Source organism: Scardinius erythrophthalmus (assembly GCF_964197995.2).
Source record: "Scardinius erythrophthalmus genome assembly, chromosome: 8".
Classification (NCBI taxonomy): Eukaryota; Metazoa; Chordata; class Actinopteri; order Cypriniformes; family Leuciscidae; genus Scardinius; species Scardinius erythrophthalmus.
The window spans coordinates 35,429,691-35,451,101 of NC_138228.1; the positions used below are offsets into that span (position 1 = coordinate 35,429,691).

At 41.2% G+C, this 21,411-nt stretch overlaps 1 protein-coding gene across 8 annotated transcripts in view; it reads right to left on the minus strand.

Moving 5' to 3' along the window:
* ppfibp2a (PPFIA binding protein 2a) overlaps window positions 1-21,411 on the minus strand; it is an 81,632-nt gene that overhangs the window by 23,562 nt on the left and 36,659 nt on the right. Inside the window, exons 1-13 of one of the 8 annotated variants that reach the window (XM_081373048.1) lie at window positions 18,942-19,261; window positions 16,565-16,623; window positions 15,749-15,904; window positions 14,711-14,803; window positions 11,312-11,423; window positions 9,862-9,894; window positions 4,637-4,698; window positions 4,010-4,085; window positions 3,591-3,685; window positions 3,424-3,491; window positions 3,296-3,338; window positions 3,055-3,096; window positions 2,668-2,797 (exon numbers count right to left, since the gene is read on the minus strand). In XM_081373048.1, the coding sequence (XP_081229174.1) occupies window positions 2,668-2,797; window positions 3,055-3,096; window positions 3,296-3,338; window positions 3,424-3,491; window positions 3,591-3,685; window positions 4,010-4,085; window positions 4,637-4,698; window positions 9,862-9,894; window positions 11,312-11,423; window positions 14,711-14,803; window positions 15,749-15,904; window positions 16,565-16,570 (916 nt within the window). In that variant the 5' untranslated portion in view covers window positions 16,571-16,623; window positions 18,942-19,261. Of the gene's footprint in view, window positions 1-2,667; window positions 2,798-3,054; window positions 3,097-3,295; window positions 3,339-3,423; window positions 3,492-3,590; window positions 3,686-4,009; window positions 4,086-4,636; window positions 4,699-9,861; window positions 9,895-11,311; window positions 11,424-14,710; window positions 14,804-15,748; window positions 15,905-16,564; window positions 16,624-18,941; window positions 19,262-21,411 lie in introns of those variants that run through there. The other 7 variants (XM_081373043.1, XM_081373042.1, XM_081373044.1 and 4 more) reach the window with 7 other exon arrangements.

Consider the following 21,411-nt stretch of genomic DNA (forward strand, 5'->3'; position numbering starts at 1 on the left):
CTGGGTGGCAATAACAATAAAGCAGCAACAGAATGCTATTTTGGTGCTATTAACCCTTATATAAAGATAAAATAATTCCTGTTGTCCCATTTATTTTTTTGTACAAATTGTATAGGATTGCTAACGGCTCGAGGTGTGTAACAGTGCAAGTATACTTTTTCTGCATAACAATAATTCAATCTTTGATGACTGAATAAGTACAATTCCCCTTGATTCCACTAGCTGGCAATTTCTGATACACAATGATAAAGTGACATTTCTATAATAGTTATGGCAGGTATAAAACAAAAGAATGGGAAGTATCATCAGCAAAAACCCCATCGATTTACTGCAGAGCAAGTACTGAACACAATCAAATATTAGTGTCACTGTCACTGTCACCTGATGGTGGATCAGGTGAAGAAGCTGTCAGCAATCAAATATTGATTTTGAAGATGAAAAGGAAATTTTTAATGTATGTTTCAGATCGCAAATATGTGCCAGATGCTGAAAGTAGGCTACTGGTAAACGAGATCTGATGAGGACAGTGATGATCAAACGGAACCATTCCAAGCCCAAAAAAGGTAATCAAATATGCTTTATTTTATTCTTCTGTATTTGTTACTCTAATATCTGGAGAGTTTTAGATCTGGGTTGCTAAAGACCCGCAAATGTAATAATGATTGGTGAAACATTCATGTATTTAAAGGTTAAGTAATTATCATGAGGAAGTCAACATATCAGATAAACACAGTCTCATAAGATCTTCTAGAAATGTTCAACAATCTTATTCTGCCAATATTATTCTTATTCTGATTTTCTTTGTATTAGGGTCTTAGTTTATGAGTTTTAGTTGTTTTGTGTTGTTTTGTATTTTCTTATAAATCATCATCTGCACTTGGATCCAGCTCTCCCTCAACTCTAAATTTACCCTTATTACAAATGACATGTTGTTGTTTACCACATATTATTTTGACTTGTCCCTCAGTTTGAATTTTACAAAAAAAAAAAAATAATAATAATTGCTCACAAAAATAGACCTACAATGCAAATAAATAGGGAAGAGAGAAAAGTTGATCTTGTGTTTTTGTAAAAGTATTTTGTTTAGTCTCAAGAGAAGCCAGGTTATCCTGGTATATTTTTCTGTTGATATGAATAATCGTGTGCATTTAGCAATATAGCGGGTGAATTATATGTATATTACGATGTTAGGATGAACAATATGCCTTTCTCCACTGATGTTCTAAGTTGTTCAAAGTGCTTCTAAGGATACTGATTTTTAGAAGGCAGACTGAGATGGCGAATGGCAACGGGAACATGCTTTGTGTAACATTAGAAACACTTCACTAGCTGTTTGATAACATAGTCACGCAAAAGGCTAATCATATTAATTACCGTTGTGTGTCCAACGCTGTAAAGAGTGATACCATTGTCGTGGTGTCGAGGGTTTACCTCAGTAAAGTTGACCGACCAAGTGGATCTCTGAGCTTGTGTGAGTGAGTGGAGGCGGGGCTAATTTGCCTATTCATGGTTTCGTGTATACAAAATGAAGCAATGGTGTAGAAGATTGATGCTATTTTAAGGAATGAATACTTTTTGTAATAAAATTAAATAAGAATAAAAAAAAATCACTGTAAAATATTTAAATATGTTATTTTTGTGATCAAAGATGAGTTTTAAGAGATAAAATGATTGACTACAGGGGATTTTAAAGTATATCAGTGTCATTGTTTTGACCCAAGATGCTCACCAGCAGTATTATTATTATTTTTTTAAAGGCACACTTATAAAAGCTACTTAAATATCCTAATTAAACTAAGGCCAAATCCTGGCTTAATAAAGCCCTGTCTGTGATGTTTTAGTGTTATTGTTTTTTATTTGGAACAGTGTGATACTATAATATTTTAAATGTTTAATTGAAGTACTGCCTGCTAGGCTTTCATCTAAAGAACATTATAGTCAGGATTTTTTTTTTTCTGTCTTCAGTTAGAGATTTGTATAAATGAAATGAAAGCAGCTGTGCTAATGGAGCAGGAGAGACTAACTGAGCAGGTTTACATGGGCCAGTTTCCAGTCTTCCTGCCTGTCAAAACATGTTTGGGCATCTGGCAGTGATTTGCCTTCAGTCAAGCTTCAGTCGCAGGGTGGGTCCTGAACAGGTGGGGCCCATATGATAGTTGCTCTGGCCTCTGGTAGAGACCCTTTCATTACAGCCCATCAAAGGCACAGGGCTTTAATGATGGTAGAAGTGGTTTTGCTCCAGAATAGGGGTGGAGGAGAGGCTAGAAATATACAGTACATTTGAGTCACAAAAATGTACTTTACCAAAAACGAGAGGGCAGCTATACCTAAAATGGGCGTCAAGACATGACCAAACACACACATACACAAAAAAAGCAGGACCGGGAATTGAGAATCTGTTTCAAATAAAATAAAGAAATATAACACTAGAAATAGCAACAGAGTCATGTAATGTAAATATTAAGGTTTGTGTATGTATATACGCTCTGATACGTTATAAACTGGTTGGTCACTTTACATGTCAGTCATATGGACTTAACTGTTATCTGATAATCACTGTCATCTTCAACAGGAAAGTACTAAGTTATTGCATGATAAATCCCCCTAGGCATAAAAGCATTAGCAGTTACTTTTTTACATTAGCAGTACTTTTAAAGTGTCTCATACTAAGGTTGATGTCTTCATTTTTGTTCTCTGGAGTCCTCTGGTCGGATGTGTCACTCATCTCACTGTCTCTATTCTCTGGGTGACTCAAAACTGCTGGGAGTGTCTGATGTCTTTTATCAGCTGGTCGAATCTATAAAAATGGTTAAGAAGTGAAGTGAAGGTTAATACTGTCTGCTGCAGGCAGATTTAATCCATCTTCAGAAGCAATATCATGAAATAAGCATTATACCACAGCCAATGTTAAATGGCCATAATTTCAGTTATACTGTCTTAATTAGTTTATGTATTATTATATAAAAGAATTAAGACATTAAGACATTATGCAAATGTTACATTGGAAGTGGTAAAATGCTGATATATAATGATGATAGATTAATAACTCTATACCTCCTCTGATAAAACAGGCTCTACCAGTTTCCCATCCACAGCCTAAAAAATGGTGAATCATTGGAAACTTTGGCATGTCAACATCATACACGCGCACACACATTGGAAAATTTGGCATGTCAACATCATACACATGCGCGCACACACACACACACACACACACACACACACACACACACACTAAATAAATAAATAAATCTGTGTCAACAGCAAACAACTGTAAATAATTATTTGGTCAAACCTTTTGTGCTGAGCTGCCTTTAAAGTCCTCCTTACTGTTGGACCTATGTGAAAGCAACATTATTTATATGTGACATGTCATTTATTTCTGTTTGAAATGAGAATATTTGGATGCACAGACTCATTTACCTGGAGTTTGCATCTTTCTGAGAAGAAAATGAAGACAGCAGTAAAGGAGATGAGCTACAGAAGGTCAACTTTACCAGAGGCAAAGAAAAAAATCAGAAACTGTTCAGGAAGTGATGTATCACAGAGTAAACAGCCACCAATACTCATTAACCTACACACACACACACCTCAGTGTGAGCTGTATGTGTTAAAGTCTTCATCTTTACAGTCCCATTCTGCTTTTCAACTTTGCTGCTGTTCTGTACTGATTTGTCTCCGGGTCCTATGGAAGATATCAGTAATATGTCATAAGTTTGTTCAACTCATGATATTATCACTTTTAATCTCATTGCCATGGCCAACTTACAAACAAATCATTCTTCATTTAATGATTTGTTCAAATCTTGTCAGCAAAATGTCACTTGATTTTGACAGAAAAATGAGCTAATCAGTAAAACTCTGTTATGCAGATTTTCTAGCACTTTAATTATGCAATGCCATTTTTGTCTTATAAATATTTTCTGGAAAATCTATCTCAAAATTATTTTGGTGGGTATGACCGCTAACTGTCTGATAAAACAAGGCAGAATATGTCTGAAGAATTTACCTTGAACTAAAGTAATGATTTCATTCATCTCTCTAAACTGGCTGAGGAGGAGAGAGAGCTCTTCTATTCGACGATCCTGGAACAAATTTGAAGAATATATTAATAACCCATAAAAGACATATTTAGTAAATAATAATAATAATAATAATAAATAAAAAAAACATTACTTCTAAGCATCACATTATTGAGGGTATAAAGCCTGTGACGAGCAGAAATTTAATTATAAATTTTGAGTTCAAATGGCACACGTACGTACGTCTGGGGGAGCTGGTTCTGGCTTCAGTTTCACAGACATTCTACACACTTAAGTCCATAAACACAGGGCAGTGTGACGAACAAAGGACCCAGTGTGCTCAAACTGAGTGATGGTGAGGAAATATGGGTGATGGTGAGGAAAGTGTGTTGACAAAGTGAGCTATATTTTGGAATTTCTGTTAGTGGCCATAACAGTTATGAACTTTAGTGTTTAATTATTTACTATTTAAAATAGTGTTTAAATAATAAAAAGTAATAATAATAATAAAAAACCTTTTTTGTGTGTGTGTGTGTGTGTGTGTGTGTGTGTGTGTGTTTTTCTTTGAATATTTCAAAATCAAAATGATAAATAAAAAAAAAAACTCTATATACCTTTTCATTATTGGCAGTAATAAGTGACTCCATTCCTGTCTTTAACCTTTGTAGCTCCTGATCTGTTGACAGAGAAAAACAATGAAAGAGACCAACATTTTAAAACAATGCAGTAACAGTTAAATATGGTACAGTCCTGCACAATGCTATATGTATAAGTTCCCTTTCGGTCGGTCAGTCAACGCCACGTCGAGACCGACAAATAGGAATCTCGCTAGAGAGGCCAATCTACTTCGAGTGAAACTAAAACTAGCCAATACACATTGGCGTGCAATCATTTGCATCAGCTGTGCAGCCTCGCAGCGTGGGTATAATAAGCAGCTGGTGTGATTGCACTTCAGCTTTTTGCTTTGGAGCCAAGCACTTCGATGCTCTCTACTAATTACAGAGTGACTTTACAAGCCTTTCTGGACCTCTCCATCTTCAGTGCGGGCGTGACAGCACAGCAGCACAACAGTCTTCTCTCTCTCTCTCTCTCTCTCTCTCTCTCTCTCTCTCTCTCTTTCTTTTTTGTTTTGTCAAATTGAGCAAAAACAAAAAGCTGTTATCACAGCTGGTAAGGTGTGCCTGAGAGTGCTTAACGGCCATTTTCACGGCTGGTAAGACCAGCAACAGAGAGACAGCGCACAGACAGGTGCACATTCCTGTCTGTGTACGCGGTGGCCGTTCCTCTGCGTGCTTCAGCACCAGTGAGAGCAGTCCCTAAAAGAGCTTACACAGATAGAACGCGTCTTTTTAAAGGTGATATTCTATCTGTGTGTTTCTGGATGCGGTCGTTACCTGGGATCACGGGATGGTCACAACCGCTGCCTTGTGTGTCTGGGCATTGAACACGCTGAGGCAGCTTTTGTGGGTGAGTCATGTACCCATTGTGGGAAGATGACCATCACGGAGCTGCGGTCGAGACTCTCGTTCCTGCAAAGGAGCAGAGTCCCTGTGCCTCTGCCTCGATCCAATCCCCCTCAGAGGGTTGCTTCGGGCAGATTACGGTGAGAGCGTCTCCTTCGGGGAACCAACCCCCTAGGAGCCCTCACCCCTCTCACACTCTGCAGCCAGTTGAGCCGCCATTGGAGAAGTGTACACACCCTCGAAGTGTGTACCAGTTGTCTCCTTTGGTGCTCCCTGCGACGACCAGATGTCGATTGCTGCTTTGGAGGGTGGGTCAGACTTCTACGCGGATGACGACTCGGCGCCGCTACCTCCTTCGGGTGTGTCAGCGGTGCCCGAGACGGACCCGGAGATGATGGCCATGCTTTCCCGGGCCACCAACGGGGTCGGGCTCGTGTGGAACTCTCCACCGTATCCCGGACCCTCGAGGTTGGACGATTGGTATCTCGGGGTGGCGCACATTGGTTCTCAGCAACCCACTCCAGTGCCTTTCTTCCCGGAAGTGCATAAGGAGCTTACGGGGACGTGGACGGCACCTTTTACTGCCAGAAACCGTTCCGGTGGCTCCTCCTCCCTCACCACCCTTGATGATGGGGCAGCTAAGGGATACACACATATCCCGCCAGTGGAACGGGCCATTGCTTTGCAGCTGTGCCCTAACTCCACTTGGTGCGGAGAACCGTGTCTTCCTTCCCGGGCCTGTAAGTACTCATCGGATTTAACTGGCAAGGCTTACAAGGCCTGTGGGGAAGCTGCCTCTGCCGTGCATGCCATGGCGTTGCTGCAGGTCCATCAGGCCAAGGCACTGAAGGTCCTGCACGAGGGTGGTCATGATCCCCAAGTTCTCCAGGAACTTCGTATCGCGACGGACCTCGCGCTTCGTGCAACGAAGGTGACCGCGCGGTCAGGGGTCGTGCGATGTCCACCTTGGTGGTCCAGGAACGCCATCTCTGGCTGTGTCTGGCTGACATGAGGGAGACCGACAAGCTCCGGTTCCTTAATTCCCACGTGTCCCAGAACGGCCTCTTCGGCGACGCGGTCGAGAACTTTACCCAGCAGTTCTCGGCTGTACAAATGCAGACTGAGGCCATCAGACACATCCTGCCGCGGCGGCCAGCTGCTGCTCCCACCCCACCGCCTGCGGCCCCTCAGTCTGCTCGTCGCCGGGGGCGGCCTCCTGCGTCTGCCCCTGCGCCACAGCAGCAGCCTCCATCTAAACGGCGCCGTGAAGCCATTCGCAGGCAGGCCACCCCGTCCATCCAGGCCCCCGCAAAGAAGGGCGGCAAAGCCAGAAGCAAGCGGCCCTAGGACAGGAAACCCAGAGATGGAAGGGAGATTTTGTTCCGCCGCTGGCCTCAAAACCAGTGGTACCCAAATTTTTAATAAAACCCACAAAAGCTGCCTCAGCGTGTTCAATGCCCAGACACACGAGGCAGCGATTGTGACCATCCCGTGATCCCAGGTAACGACCGCATCCAGAAACACACAGATAGAATATCACCTTTAAAAAGACGCGTTCTATCTGTGTAAGCTCTTTTAGGGACTGCTCTCACTGGCGCTGAAGCACGCATGCTGTGGTATTCACAGATGCCTCTGCCACCGGCTGGGGTGCCGCGTACAACGGGCATGCAGTGTCAATGGGTGTGGACGGGCCCCCAACTGCATTGGCACATCAACTGCCTCGAGTTGCTAGCAGTACGTCTCACCCTGAGCCGCTTAAAGAGGCCACTACAGGGCAGAAACGTGCTGGTCCGTACGGACAACACTGCGACCGTTGCGTACATCGACCGTCAAGGTGGTATACGCTCCTGTTGCATGTCGCAACTTGCCCGCCATCTCCTCCTCTGGAGTCAGAAGCATCTGAGGTCGCTTTTGAGCCATGTATGTCCCCGGTGTGCTCAACCGTGTGGCCGACGAGCTGTCACGAGCTGTGCTCCCGGGAGAATGGTGACTCCACCCCCAGGTGGTTCAGCTGATTTGGAGAGAGTTCGGGGAGGCTCAGGTAGACCTGTTTGCCTCCTCAGAGACCTCCCACTGCCAGCTGTTTTACTCCCTGACCGAGGGAACACTCGGCACGGACACACTGGCACACAGCTGGCCCCGGGGCCTCCGCAAATATGCATTTCCCCCAGTGAGCCTACTTGCACAGACCTTGCACAGACCCTGTGCAAAGTCAGGGAGGATGAGGAGCAGGTCCTTCTGGTGGCTCCCTATTGGCCCACCCGGACTTGGTTCCCAGAACTCATGCTCCTCGTGACAGTCCCTCCCTGGCCCATTCCTCTGAGGAAGGATCTTCTGACTCAGAGACGGGGCACCCGAGACCTCTGAAAACTCCATGTCTGGTCCCTGGATGGGACGCGGAGGTTCTAGGTGACTTACCCCCAGAGGTACTTAACACCATCACTTCTGCGCGAGCGCCGTCTACAAGACGTGCGTACGCCTTGTAGTGGAACCTGTTCATCGAATGGTGTACCTCTTGCAGAGAGGACCCCCGAAGATGTTCGATAGGGTCAGTGCTTTCCTTCTTGCAGCAAGTGTTGGAGCGAAGGCTGTCTCCCTCCACCCTCAAAGTACATGCTGCTGCTATTTCAGCATATCATGACCACATAGATGTCAAAACAGTTGGAAAGCACAACCTGGTTGTCAGGTACCTTAGGGGGCGAGACGATTAAATCCTCCTCATCCCCCCTCCATACCCTCTTGGGACCTTTCCCTGGTGCTTTGAGCACTTCAGGATGCTCCCTTTGAGCCTTTGCAGTCAGCAGACTTAAAGCTTTGCTCTGTCCCGTTCGCACTCTGTATGTACGTGGACAGAACTCAAAGCGTCAGGACCTCAGACCAGCTCTTTGTCTGTTACGGAGGCCAGCAGAAGGGAAAGGCTGTCTCCAAGCAGAGGATGGCCCACTGGATAGTGGATGCCATCGCCTTGGCTTACCAAGCTCAAGGTGTGCCCTGCCCGCTCAGGTTGCATGCACACTCCACGAGAGGCGTTGCATCCTCCTAGGCGCTGGCACGTGGCTCCTCGCTAACAGATATCTGTAGAGCTGCAGGCTGGGCGACACCTAACACGTTCGCTAGATACTATAGCCTACGTGTAGAGCCCGTGTCCTCCCGTGTTCTCACGTTCTCACCCTAAATGGGTAGAAGGACTGTGAGTACCAGCTCTGTCGCCTTGCTGCACCCTACTTTGCATCCTTATTGCTCCAGAGTCAAACCTGTTGAGTCCTCCAACACCCTCGGCCTGGACATGGCGGAGCGTCCGGTGCCAGGCCTTTATCCGCTGAATCCTTGAGAACCGGGTCTAGGTTGGGTCCCATATGTGTGACCCTACGGGCATCCCATGTGTGTATATTCTCCACGGCTGCTCCTAAACGGAAGCCCTGTCTTTCCCTTGGGCTAAGTCACCCTCTATTCATATGCAGTACAACCCTCGGGTTAGTCCATATGTGTATCCCACATAACTCTCTTAAGAATGAGGCTCCTGCAACGTTCCCCTCCCTCTGATCGTGCACGCTTTCCCAGTGTTATCCAATAATCTCACTGTATGGGTTATCACGGAACAACAGTGACAGATACACTAGGTGTAAGCCCTCTCCTATCGTCCTTCCAGGCAAGAAGGTGTGGAGGCTTACACAGGGCACTGGATGGGGTGCAGCAGCTGTGGCCCTTTAGTAGGGATTCCTATTCGTCGGTCTCGACGTGGCGTCGACTGACCGACCGAAAGGGAACGTCTCGGTTACATATAGTAACCCTTGTTCCCTGAGGGAGGGAACGGAGATGCCACATCTGCACACCAGCTTTTCAGGCTTGTCTCCTCAGCAAAAAACTGAAGCGCAATCACACCAGCTGCTTATTATACCCGCGCTGCGAGGCTGCACAGCTATGCAAATGATTGCACGCCAATGTGTATTGGCTTTTTTTAGATTCACTCGAAGTAGATTGGCCTCTCTAGCGAGATTCCTATTCGCCGTCTCGACGTGGCATCTCCGTTCCCTCCCTCAGGGAACGAGGGTTACCATATGTAACCGAGACGATATCAAAGATGATCTAAAATGTTGAAGATCTACTACCCTGAAAATAATTAAAGTTTACAGACATGGAAAACAGGAATAACACTGGTCTTAAACTTTTCCAAGGATAGCTGTAAAAAAAGTGGAGCAATAAATCAGCAGCTTACAAGACACTCACACAGCCATGAGTTTAGGGTCACATAAAACAATAAGACAAGAGAGAACTCACACAATCAAATCCAGAAATTAGCTGTATGTGCACAGATGAATTCTGCATTTATCTTTCTAGCATTTTGTGTGAGGTTGTGTAATAGAAAGCAAGCTTACGTTTGGTATTGAGTCTCCTTCTGTATATCTCCTCTAATGGTGAGCGAATGGTGGTAAGAAAAAAAAAATTTTTAGCTATGACAACACACAGCAAACACAAATGGCAATTATTCAAACTGGCTGTTATTATTAGTTATTGACTGATAGGTATTTTTTAAAGGTCAAAATCTAAAGAGCAGGGCAGCCAATGGCCAGTGTAGTGCAGATTAATTAAAGGTTAAGGGTGTAATTTATGTGCCACTATAATAACACCAAATGGAATTGAAAGAATAATGACTAGCTGTGCCCAAAATTGTGTACTTTCAGGGTATGTACCGCATTTGATGAAGACCTTACTTCTTGACCATACATAAAGTTTGGGTCCCACTTTATATTAGGTGTCTTGAATTACTATGTACTAACATTTAAATTAATAATTTGATACAATCCACTTAATGCGTACATACATGTTTTTACATAGTTACGGTTACACTTTATTTTAAGGTGTCATTTTTACAGTGTAATTATTTATGTATTGAGTAATATTCATTAACTACATGTACTTATTATAGGGTTAGGGTAGGATTAGGGTTTGGTTGAGGGTTAGTTACGTGTAATTATGCCTAATTTACTGTTATTACAATGGTAAGTACATGTAACAATGTAACAAGGACACTGCGAAATAAAGGGTTACCCAAAGTACTTATAGTTTTAAAATATTTGAATGTAATTACTTATGTAATTAATTTCTGTAATTACATCTATAATTACACTGTTGACTATTCCCATACCTCTTCACCCACCCTTAAACCTACCACTAAACCTGTCCCTAACCTTACCCTTATCCTACCTTAATTGCAGCAAAAGTGTTTACAGTACAACATGAACACAGTAAGTACATTTAAAAAATGCAAGTACATAGTAGTTAAAGAGACACATAAATATATAGTGTGACCAAAGTTTGTTCTATAAAGTGTGAATTTGTACATACTACTTCCATCATTGACATGTGACCTACAACATCAGGCTCACACTCGGCAGAAGAGTAGGTCATCTGGGTTATTTGTTTACTCTTTTATAAATACTGCTTTTCAGCCATACCTTATATCCTGCTATTCAAACATAGAACAGTAACTACATTTGGATGCTGAAACTGCATGCAAAACAGGTTTCCCCGGAAACCCTTACTGCCTGCCATTGGTCAGACAAACATCTGATTTAGAACAACTTTTATTTCTGTTAATTAGCCAATTGTACACACTTGTGAGACAGATATCTCAAATGGACAAATATCAGCTAATATATCAGTCTACATTTACATTTACATACATTTACATTAGTCTATCACTAATTAACATGCACAGAGGTTTTAGACAGCTGTGAAAAAATGTAAAGAGCTAAATTGCCCTTAACATTAGTCTTGACTGCATCAGGACAGGTGTTTAGTGAGATCTGAGGGAGAAAGCAGTACCTCTATCTGTACTGTCCACAGACACTGGAGTGCTGGAGAGCAGCTTAGCCTGTAGATTCTCTATTTCAGAGTTTTTACAGCTTAACAGCTGCTGTAAACTCATGATCTCTGCCTGAGAGAGGAGAATGATTTCTGTTATTATAATATTGGTAAAAATGTGCAAAATGAATTCATTAAAATTGTTTACATGATTAACATGTCATAGTAAATGTTTAGGAGAGTACTGAAAGGATATCCATTATGGAAGGCAGGATTTGTCATTTTTCATAAAGGATTTTGATGTACTATGTGTCACCATTATGTTCAGTTTAGTTTTGTTTTCATGGACTTTCAGATTGTTGTCATGTGTCATGTGTCTTTGGTCAGATTCCCAGCACTCATCTGTCTCCTTGGTTACAGTCATTATTAGTTCATCTGTGTCATCTGTGTTCTATTAATTCAAAAACTCGTTTGTGTTTGCTTTATAAGTTCATCCCTCACATTCATTCTCAGTTCGGTATACGTTACCTTTAGTGTGTGTTGCCCAGCCTGTCGTTGTGTTATTTGTATTACCCTTATTAAACTTAATATTGGAACTTTATTCATCATCTCCATCTGCCTTCTTGCAATCACCCATGACACTATGTGATATATATATATATATATATATATATATATATATATATATATATATATATATATATATACACACACAAAACACATTCACAATACAGATCATTTACTGAAACTGCAATGTTGCATGTGTCATTTACAACTATCAGCACATTAAAGGAACACGTCGACTTTTTGGGACTTTAGCTTATTCACCATATCCCCCAGAGTTAGATAAGTCCATACACACCCTTTGCATCTCCGTGCGTGCCATAACTCTCTGACGCACCCACCGCTAGCCTAGCTTAGCACAAAGACTGGAGGTAAACGGCTCCAGCTAGCATACTGCTCCCAATAAGTGACAAAATAACGCCAACATTTTCCTATTTACATGTTGTGATTTGTATAGTCACAGCGTGTACAAATAACAAGGTCACATGAGACACAGCCATCTTCTAACCGTATACATAATGGGAACTATATTCTCAGAAGGCGAAGCACTGCTACTTCTGCAGAGTGATTTACTCCAACTCTGAGTGAACACTCTGCGCCTCACCACGGGGCTTCTCAGGTGCTGCGAGGAAATCACTCCACCCAAGTAGCAGTGCTTCGACCTATATATATATAGACGCTATATCTGGAAACAAACCTTTTTGCATTATTTTCCTGTTATCTCTGTAAAGCTGCTTTGAAACAATCTGTATTGTAAAAAGCGCTATATAAATAAACGTGACTTGACTTTGGGGAACCAGGTCTGCATGGGCCAATACGTCCTCCCTGACCTTGCACAGGGTCTGTGCGTGTAGGCTCACAATACATACTTGCAAAGGCCCCAGGGCTAGCTGTGGGCCATTGCATCCGTGCTGAGGGTCTCCTCAATCAGGGAGTAAAATAACTGGCAGTGGTATGTGTCCGGAGAGGCAAACAGGTCTACCTGAGCAGCTCCAAAGCTCCGCCAAATCAGCTGGCCCACCTGGGGGTGGAGTCTCCACTCTCCCAGAAGTGTGATCTGTCATGAGAGCGTGTCGGCTACACGATTGAGCTCGTCTGGAATATGTAAGGCATGAAACGACTTGAGTATGCCTGGGGATTAGCCCAGCGGGAAAGCCCCCACTGTGATCTTCAGATCACCCAGCATATCAACCAAAGTAGTCTTCTGCTGAGCAGAATAACTAGATTAGAGGGGATAGCGGAGGGGACACCACCTCTTACGAGGTATTGGAGTCTCAATCTCAGCATTGAGATGGAAATCTTCCCACAGTGGGTACATGACTCATCCACGAATACTACCTCAGCGTGCTTACGACCCAGACATGAAAGGCAGTGATTGTGATTGTCAACCGAGGCTAAGAAACGACTGCATCCAGAAACACATGGGTGGAATGACATCTTGAAAAAGTGCTCGGCTCTGAAGCAAAAGCTTACTGAGTGTCTCTGCACGCCATACCCACAGCATGGGGCGTGGTTCGTGATGCATATCTTACTCACCAATGTCCATTGGTTGTGTCTGTTAAAAATCAAAGGTGATAGGGCTCTCAGGCGCGATCCTAATTCGTCAGTCACTGAATTAACTCGTAGGGCCCTATCTTGCACCCAGCGCAATTGACTTCGTACAACGACGCATGTATCATTCCTATTTTGCATCCGACGCACAGCAGACTATTCCCTCAACAGACGCACGTCGGTAAATCAGGAAATGAACTTGCACTCCTGGGGGCAGTTCAGCGAAAAGAGGAGGCGTGTTCCGGCGCAAACGTTCCCTGGTGCTATTTCAGTTCCAGAAAACAATTCCGCCACAGACCAGGAAAAACCTAAAAAGTCTCACATCAGTCTAAAAAAAAAGTCTAAAGTCAGTGGCGCGTGTTCAGTGGCGCGTTTTTAAGGGTGCATGCTTAGCCATAATGTAGCGTGTGCACATACACTTTGCTTCTCTCATCTACACACAGACGCAGCAGTTGCCATTTTTGCAAACCATACATAATTACAAGGAAAAATATTCCACATGAGGGAAATCATGGTGTCCCTGAAGCCATTAATCTAGCTTACACATTTACCAAAATTATTATATGCCTGTTTAACCTAAGCTAATTTGGGTGGGTTTCTCCCATCCCCATACAATGTCACTTCTCTGTCTTTTACGGCCCTGACGAGACGTCGGTCTCCTCGGCTGTGAACCGCTCCTGGCGTGCTCCTGGTAAATCCGCCATTATAATAGTAATTAGCCATGGAACAAGCGCGCCTGCTCTTAAAGGGAATGTGAGATGATGCTTTGATTGGTTTATTTCACGTTACGCCCAAACCACACCTATGAGTAATGTAGCTACTTCAGACCAACCCATTTTAGATTTTCGCCGGGCACAAGAGTCATTTATCCCGCCGGTATAATAGCAACAGTGCCCGAGATCCGCCCACAAAGTTACTTGCGTTTCGCGTTTGATTCTTGCGTTTCAGATCGTTAAAATAGGGCCCGTAGTGACTGACTGGGAACTCAGGGAAAACAGCAAAGGGAACAGAATGAAAATGAAACCAAAACAGAACGAGGTTGTTACAATATCAACATCCATTCAGTATTTAGCAGCCATCAATATGACAGGTTTATGTGATACTGTTAATAAAACAAAATTTAAGTCATTATTAATTGACAATCTGCTGCAGCTCATTTGTCTTTTGATCACAAGTTTGAATATATGGAAGTACAAATTAGATTTCAGAGCTACATTGGAAGATTGTCAGTGAATAACAACTTAAATTTGGGCCTGTTCCTCAAACAGGACACAACACTTATGAGTCATATTTGTGTGGCAGTACCTGTGTCACCTTGAGTTTCTGCTCATACTGCATCTTCTCTTGTTCCAGCTCATCAACTCGATGTTTGAGCATCTTGAGCTCCTGGGGCAAGTTCTTATTGCACAAAATAATATATATTAGAAAAATAACATTTAAGCAAATATTACAATGTATTTCATTTCAAAATCCCACCACTGAATGGTCTAATTATTCTGACAAAAATGTGCCATGGTAAAAATGCTTTCTGCAGAAATACCATTGATACCAGAGTTGTGATACATTATTATAATGCATTGTGGTTGCCAAGGTAAATTTAGGCAGAAATCCTGTTATCGGAGAGCTACCTTTCTGCAGATTTGTGGTTCAACCCTGCTCTAATACACCTGTCTTAATTAGCTGGTTCAGGTGTGTTGGAGGGAGCTGAACATTTCAGGAAGGTACATCTCCAGGAAAAGGACTGGGCTCCCTTCTGTAATGGTTAAACAATATGAAATATTTTTTTTCTAGCAATTTAAACATAACTACAGCCCCAAAACTACAACTGTCAGGTCAAAAGTCACATTCTAACAACCATCCCAGTCCTGCCAGAACTTCTTAAGTAATGTTATATGCTGCTGTAGAAGTCACCATTTCCATGGCAACGGGAATGGCAGCCAAAAGGATAGTTTTTGCAGGCTAGCTAGATTATATTAGCTACCACTAATGTTATAGGTGGCATGGTATTTTTTAGGGTTAGAACATAAAACACAAATAAGTTTAAGTGCAAAAAAATGCAGCATTTGAAAACCATTTCATTCTAAATATTACATACAAACCTAAGATGCCTAAAGAGAAAATAAATGGAAAAACACAAGGCCTAGTAAAAAACATTGTTAATCAATAACAATACATAATAAAAAAAATGGCATCCCTTTTATACAATACATTTCTACCTGTAATTCATAAGCACACACAATATATTGGCAGCAATCACAGACTATGAGATACAAGGGGTGCCTACACTTATTCCACAGTTAAACGGTGTTTGAGTTTGTGTAAATGTCCAGATCTCAGACCTACCACTGGCTTTAGCTCAGTCAGAAAGGCTTGCACTGGGTCACTGCCACAACCTTCCTCTGGGACCATCTCCGCTGGCTTCTCTGTGACCTTACTAGAGATCTCTTGCCGAATCCTACACATCTGCTCCTGAAGCTCGCTAATCAGATTCACTACGCTCTGTCAGAGAGGGGTTGGGATAGTAAAGAGAGGAAAAAATAAATGAAATAAGGTAAGAGAGAGTGAAAAGAATGGATTATGGGAAGCAGACATGCAGTGGTTTCCTTCCTATCTGTGCTCTGCAGGTTACTTGATCAACTAGATTTTAAAATCTCCCGTCATCTTAGCTTGATATAATATATCCTAATATATCCTTTCCCAGAGTCCTTGTTTTTTCCAAGCCATTAGCAATCATGCATAGCAACATAAGATTATGTTATTATCTATCATTCAGTGTCATTATACATAGACACAGTTCAGTAGTATTACAAACACTAGGTCTAGTCCAAATATGAGATTATTTAAGATAATAGATGTGTCTATGTACACCATGTAATTCTACGGCATCTATTTCTAGTGTGTGTTAGATTAACTCCTCAAACTATTGCAAGAGGAATCTGACAGAAGTAACATTCTAGTTTAAAATAATATTGTAATGACCTGGCAGTCAGCGCTAGCAGCTGGGTGCATTATGGGTACTTGTTTGTTGGGGGTTGATTTATGCATTATTTAAGCAAGATGGTTTGGTTTTTGTGTTAGTAAAGTTATGTGTGTTTATATTTGAGTTAGTTTGAGTGTTCTTGGTTCATTTACTGCTTTATGTAAAAATGTGGTTCTCACCGTCATGGTAAGAGATGTGTAAGATGGGATTTTGCCTGTGCAGTTCTTATTCTGTTGTTCTGAATAAAAGAGAGAGTGAGATAACAGTACTGCCTCCTACTGGTTTGTACTATTGATGCTCCACTTGCTGAGACACTCATGGCCGAGCGGTGTATGGGACATGAGTGCTCTAGCTTGCGCTAGTAATTAACCTAGTAAAAGTAAATAGAGTAGTTTAAGCTCCAGTCAGCTCCCATGCTTAATAACTGCAGTTATTACAATATGTTACATAAATGTCTCTTAATGTCCTATAAAAACAAAAACTGGTTAGTATTTTTACATGCACATATATATTTTATTATTATTATTATTATTATTTTTTTTTTTTTATTTTATTTTTATTTTATTTTTTAGCAAGGTGAGTACCTTACCAAAAAGTTAAGTGTAATCACAAGACCATGTCAGCTTTTTTACAAATTGTTGTTTGTTTCTTTCTGCGTTTCCAAGTCACTCGCATGGTTAGGGTGGAACATTTCAGGACATTCGAGAACATTATTCAACAGCACATCTACTATTCAAACAAACCACAATGAGAAAACATGCTGTCTGCTCCCATCAGCCTGGGCTTTCTGAAATCAACTTCTTTAGACGAGTAAATTTCTCACCCACCCATTTCACACAAGCCAAGGTCTCAAATATAAGAGCCTTTGTTAAAGAGCCAAGTGACTAAATGTCTTTTCCAGGATATACTGTGTGGGTAATCATGATTTGAACACAAACCAGCTTCTAATGTAGCGTCTGAAATAACTTCATCGTCTGGGTACTAATCTTTAAAAACATATCAAGTTAACTCATAATTTAATTCATAAAGCTGTCATTAGCTGAGGAACTTGGCTTTCCTGTGTGAACCATAATAGCTTAATAACCTAAAAAAATAACAAAGTTTAGTATGTCAGGCACCAAAAGCAGTGACAAAACTAACTGTAAATTTCAAAAGCAAAGACAGCAATAAAGTTGATCAAATTCAAGAATTTCAATTGTCAAACATAGCTTCCTGTAACATATTTCACATCAAAGGGAGCTGTGTTCTAATAAAAGTTAATAGTCGTCATATTCGTAGTTAATAGTTAATGTGTCCAGCACGTGGATGAAAGAACTTTCATGTGAGACGCCATTGGACACCAACAGTGTGATAAACTAGATGGTAAACTGGCCTATCTATAGCAGGTAGAAGACTGAGACCTCGTGTGAGAGAGAGATAGAGAGAGAGAGAATGGCATGCTACTGGAATGATCACCGGCGGATTGGTGCCATTCTTTCACTGTATGAAGCCAAGCAGTTGTCAGACGTCACATTGAGGTCATTCCTAACACTCTACCCATGCTAAAAACACTCTGGCTATTTGTCAGTTAGACTCAGCTTCGATACCTCTCTAGTTAATTACACAGAAATTTGTTCTGCTTGTGATGAATACAGCCCATTATGTTTAAATGAAAGGTACACAACCGCACAAACACATACAGCTCATGCCAGCACATCGTAATGCCAGAGGGAAGGTATATTTTAAATCAGCCAGTTACATACCACAGTAGTAACTATAAACATAGTAATTACATGAAAATAGCACACAGTAAATTAAAAGACACATTTGTTGACATAAGCCCAAACACTATCTTACAAGCACCCATTTCAAATCACTGCTTTTGTGCCAGCAGTTTTTTGTTTGACACTTTTAATTTTTCTCTGAACAACACACAGTACAGTTTATAAGACTTTGTTTGCAATATTCTGATTCAAAACAATTCACAGTTTTAATACAGTGTTGTCTAGATGGATTCACTTTGCTTTTTCACATATTTTTACACACCTACAGTTCTTACAGTATAAGTATTGATAGACTAAATGTCTTTTCCAGGATATACTGTGTGGGTACGATTTGAACACAAACCAGCTTCCAATGTAGTGTTTGAAATAATTTACACCTACAGTTCTTATAAGTATTGATAGACTAAAAGTTGGCTCTTTTGAGATTGTTCTTGTGCATGAAATTATGTCACATCATTTCATTATAGCAATTTTAAATAAGAAAATATCATTTACCGCGCATTACCCCCTGCTCTCTAGATCAGTATCAGCACTGAGCATTGAAATACCCATTTCGGTGGCAAACATTCTGCAGAATTTGAGTTCTATATGGCACAGATGCATGGTTTTTAGTCTGAATAAGAAGGCTTGGGTCCATGAGACCATGAGTCTTACTTCAGTGACTGAAAATTGCTGTGAAATGATAATGTCTACATTATAACCTTATGTTTAGTCTTCAATCTGCATCTTTTAATCTACCTGGTGTGCAGTCTGAATATTATATGGTTCTTCTTAAATTTCATCAGAGTTGTACCTCAGCTTTATGTTGTCTCTCAGCAATGTTGATGTGTTTGTCCTCCATGTTCCCCAGTTTTAGTTTTAGATAGGACACTTCCTCCATCAACCCCAGCTTCTGTGACTCTAGAGAACTCCTGCCCAGAAGTTCCTATTAGAGTCCACACACAAACATACTTGTAAATATACATATATAACTTACACACAAATAAGTGAAACTAAGAAACCGTCCACTGAAGAAGGCATAAAGTCCGTTCAAAATCTCTGTACTTTGCTGTTCCACAATGGCTAAATGGCTAAATATACACAGGTTATGAGGGCTAAATTTATCTACTTCTCTTGCAGGGACTGACACATGAGTGAGAGAGAGAGAGAGAGAGAGAGAGAGAGAGAGAGAGAGAGAGAGAGAGAGAGAGAGAGAGAGAGAGAGAGAGAGAGAGAGAGAGAGAGAGAGAGAGAGAGAGTGTGTGTGTGTGTGTGTGTGTGTGTGTGTGTGTGTGTGTGTGTGTGTGTGTGTGTGTGAGAGAGAGAGAGAGAGAGAGAGAGAGAGAGAGAGAGAGAGAGAGAGAGAGAGAGAGAGAGAGAGAGAGAGAGAGAGAGAGAGAGTGGCGAGAAAAGTACATTACATTTGAGCAGGGTAAACAGAAAAGGAGTTTAAAACGAAGTGATTGAACAGACTGTTGTCTCAAACACTGAATTATAGACAAAATGAAAAAGATTTGACAGATATTTTGATAAAATATTTCAACATCAGAAAGTGTGCATTTGACATGAAAGGCTGAACATGTGAAATTGGGTAAATTAATATATTAATATTCTTAATATGAAGACAATCAAATCCAAATTCAGGTCAATCCTAACTGATGATCACCTGAATGCCTGCATTGCCACCAGCAGCTACAGCCCTGATTTCAATCGATTGGGGGATTTGTTTTAATGCAATTCAACTGAATAAGTGGTTGATCTGAACTCTTGGCATAAAAGTTTGAGCACCCCTGGTGTAAAACATAAAAGCAGCATCTTGCCTTCTTTGATCTCGATGGTTAAACTCAGACACTGAACAGGAATATATTTTACAATACAGAAGCCCAAAAAAACTTTTTTAAATGTCGGTAGCTTGTGCTGAGGGGTTTTACGTGAGCTTTGAGACTTTCAAAGACAGCATATGGAAAATATTAGGCCCGTGTCATTGGAATTGGATTTGCCTTTGAAGGCCAAAACCTCAATGACCACAGGCACATGCCCTAAAAAACTTCCAATCTGAAGGCTGGAGATTTAATCAGCAATAGAGCTTTCAAAGCAAAGGCGAGTTAAACAGAAATATGCAATTAGCATACAAGTAAAATTAGATGTAGAAGCAGAGGAATGTGAATCTAGTCTTTGAAAATGGTATGGATAAGTACAGAAGTCTTACCATGCCTTGAAAGAGTTTAACTTTATAAATGGTCCTAATGGCTCTAGCAGGAACGGCTCTAACAGGTCTACTAAAACGTCAAAGCTTTAAGACCATTCTTTGCTTTTCTCATTTTGCACTTATTTTCACACTACACTCTTCACAATACTACAGTTGTTGTTTTTTACTTTTTTTTTGCTGGACACATTAATATTTATTTTCCCTTCCCCTCCTCTTTCCCTGACTGGCTGATTACAGAAGAAAACATAGGTTACCTGCTGTCAACTAATTCCCAAGCTAATTAAAATGCCCAAATCAACCCAGGCCTTGGAATACTGCCACCACTTTAATATTTGGGTTGCCAAGGTGATGTGGTAACCAGACTCCTGGAATCCCACCCAAGAATTTCCTAACAGATGCCAAAGTTCCTTTTCAGGCATATCAGGTGCAGATTATTCTATTAATGTAAGCTGGTGCCTTAGAAAATATATTAGAATATATTAATATAAAAGCAGTTTAAAGGGAAAATCTAGAGCAACTATATTTTTATATTTTCTGAATCACAAATCTAGGAAGAATCCTTAGTCTAAGTCTTAATGCTATTTTGATCTCTAGATATGGCTCTGGTCCCTGCAAATTGAATAAAAAAAGTGACAAATCAACTAAGAAACCAGAGCACCCAATCTGATTAATGCATGACTGTTCATTTGAACATCCACCAAGCCTATTAAGAAACTTGGCCTGCCCAGTCAGGGTGAAGCAATGTAAGCAGGGTTAGTCATAAACAGCAGAACTAATGATGTAGAGTAAATGTGTAAAGGGTATTCTTCGCATTTTGCACTGTGCATATCAGTATTGTTAGCTTTGTAAATCTGACACAGTTAAATGCAGATGTGAATTTGTATTTGACATCATTACATTACAAAGCAGTATTGTCACTTATTAAATGGAATTAATTTTGTGTGTATGTATATATATATGAAGACTTCAGATGCAAAAGCCTCTAAGTGCCATCTGAAATTTTCTCCTGGAATTATCATTTTTATCAAACTTGTATGTTTATGTTCAGTTATTTCACTTTAATGGCATTGAAAAT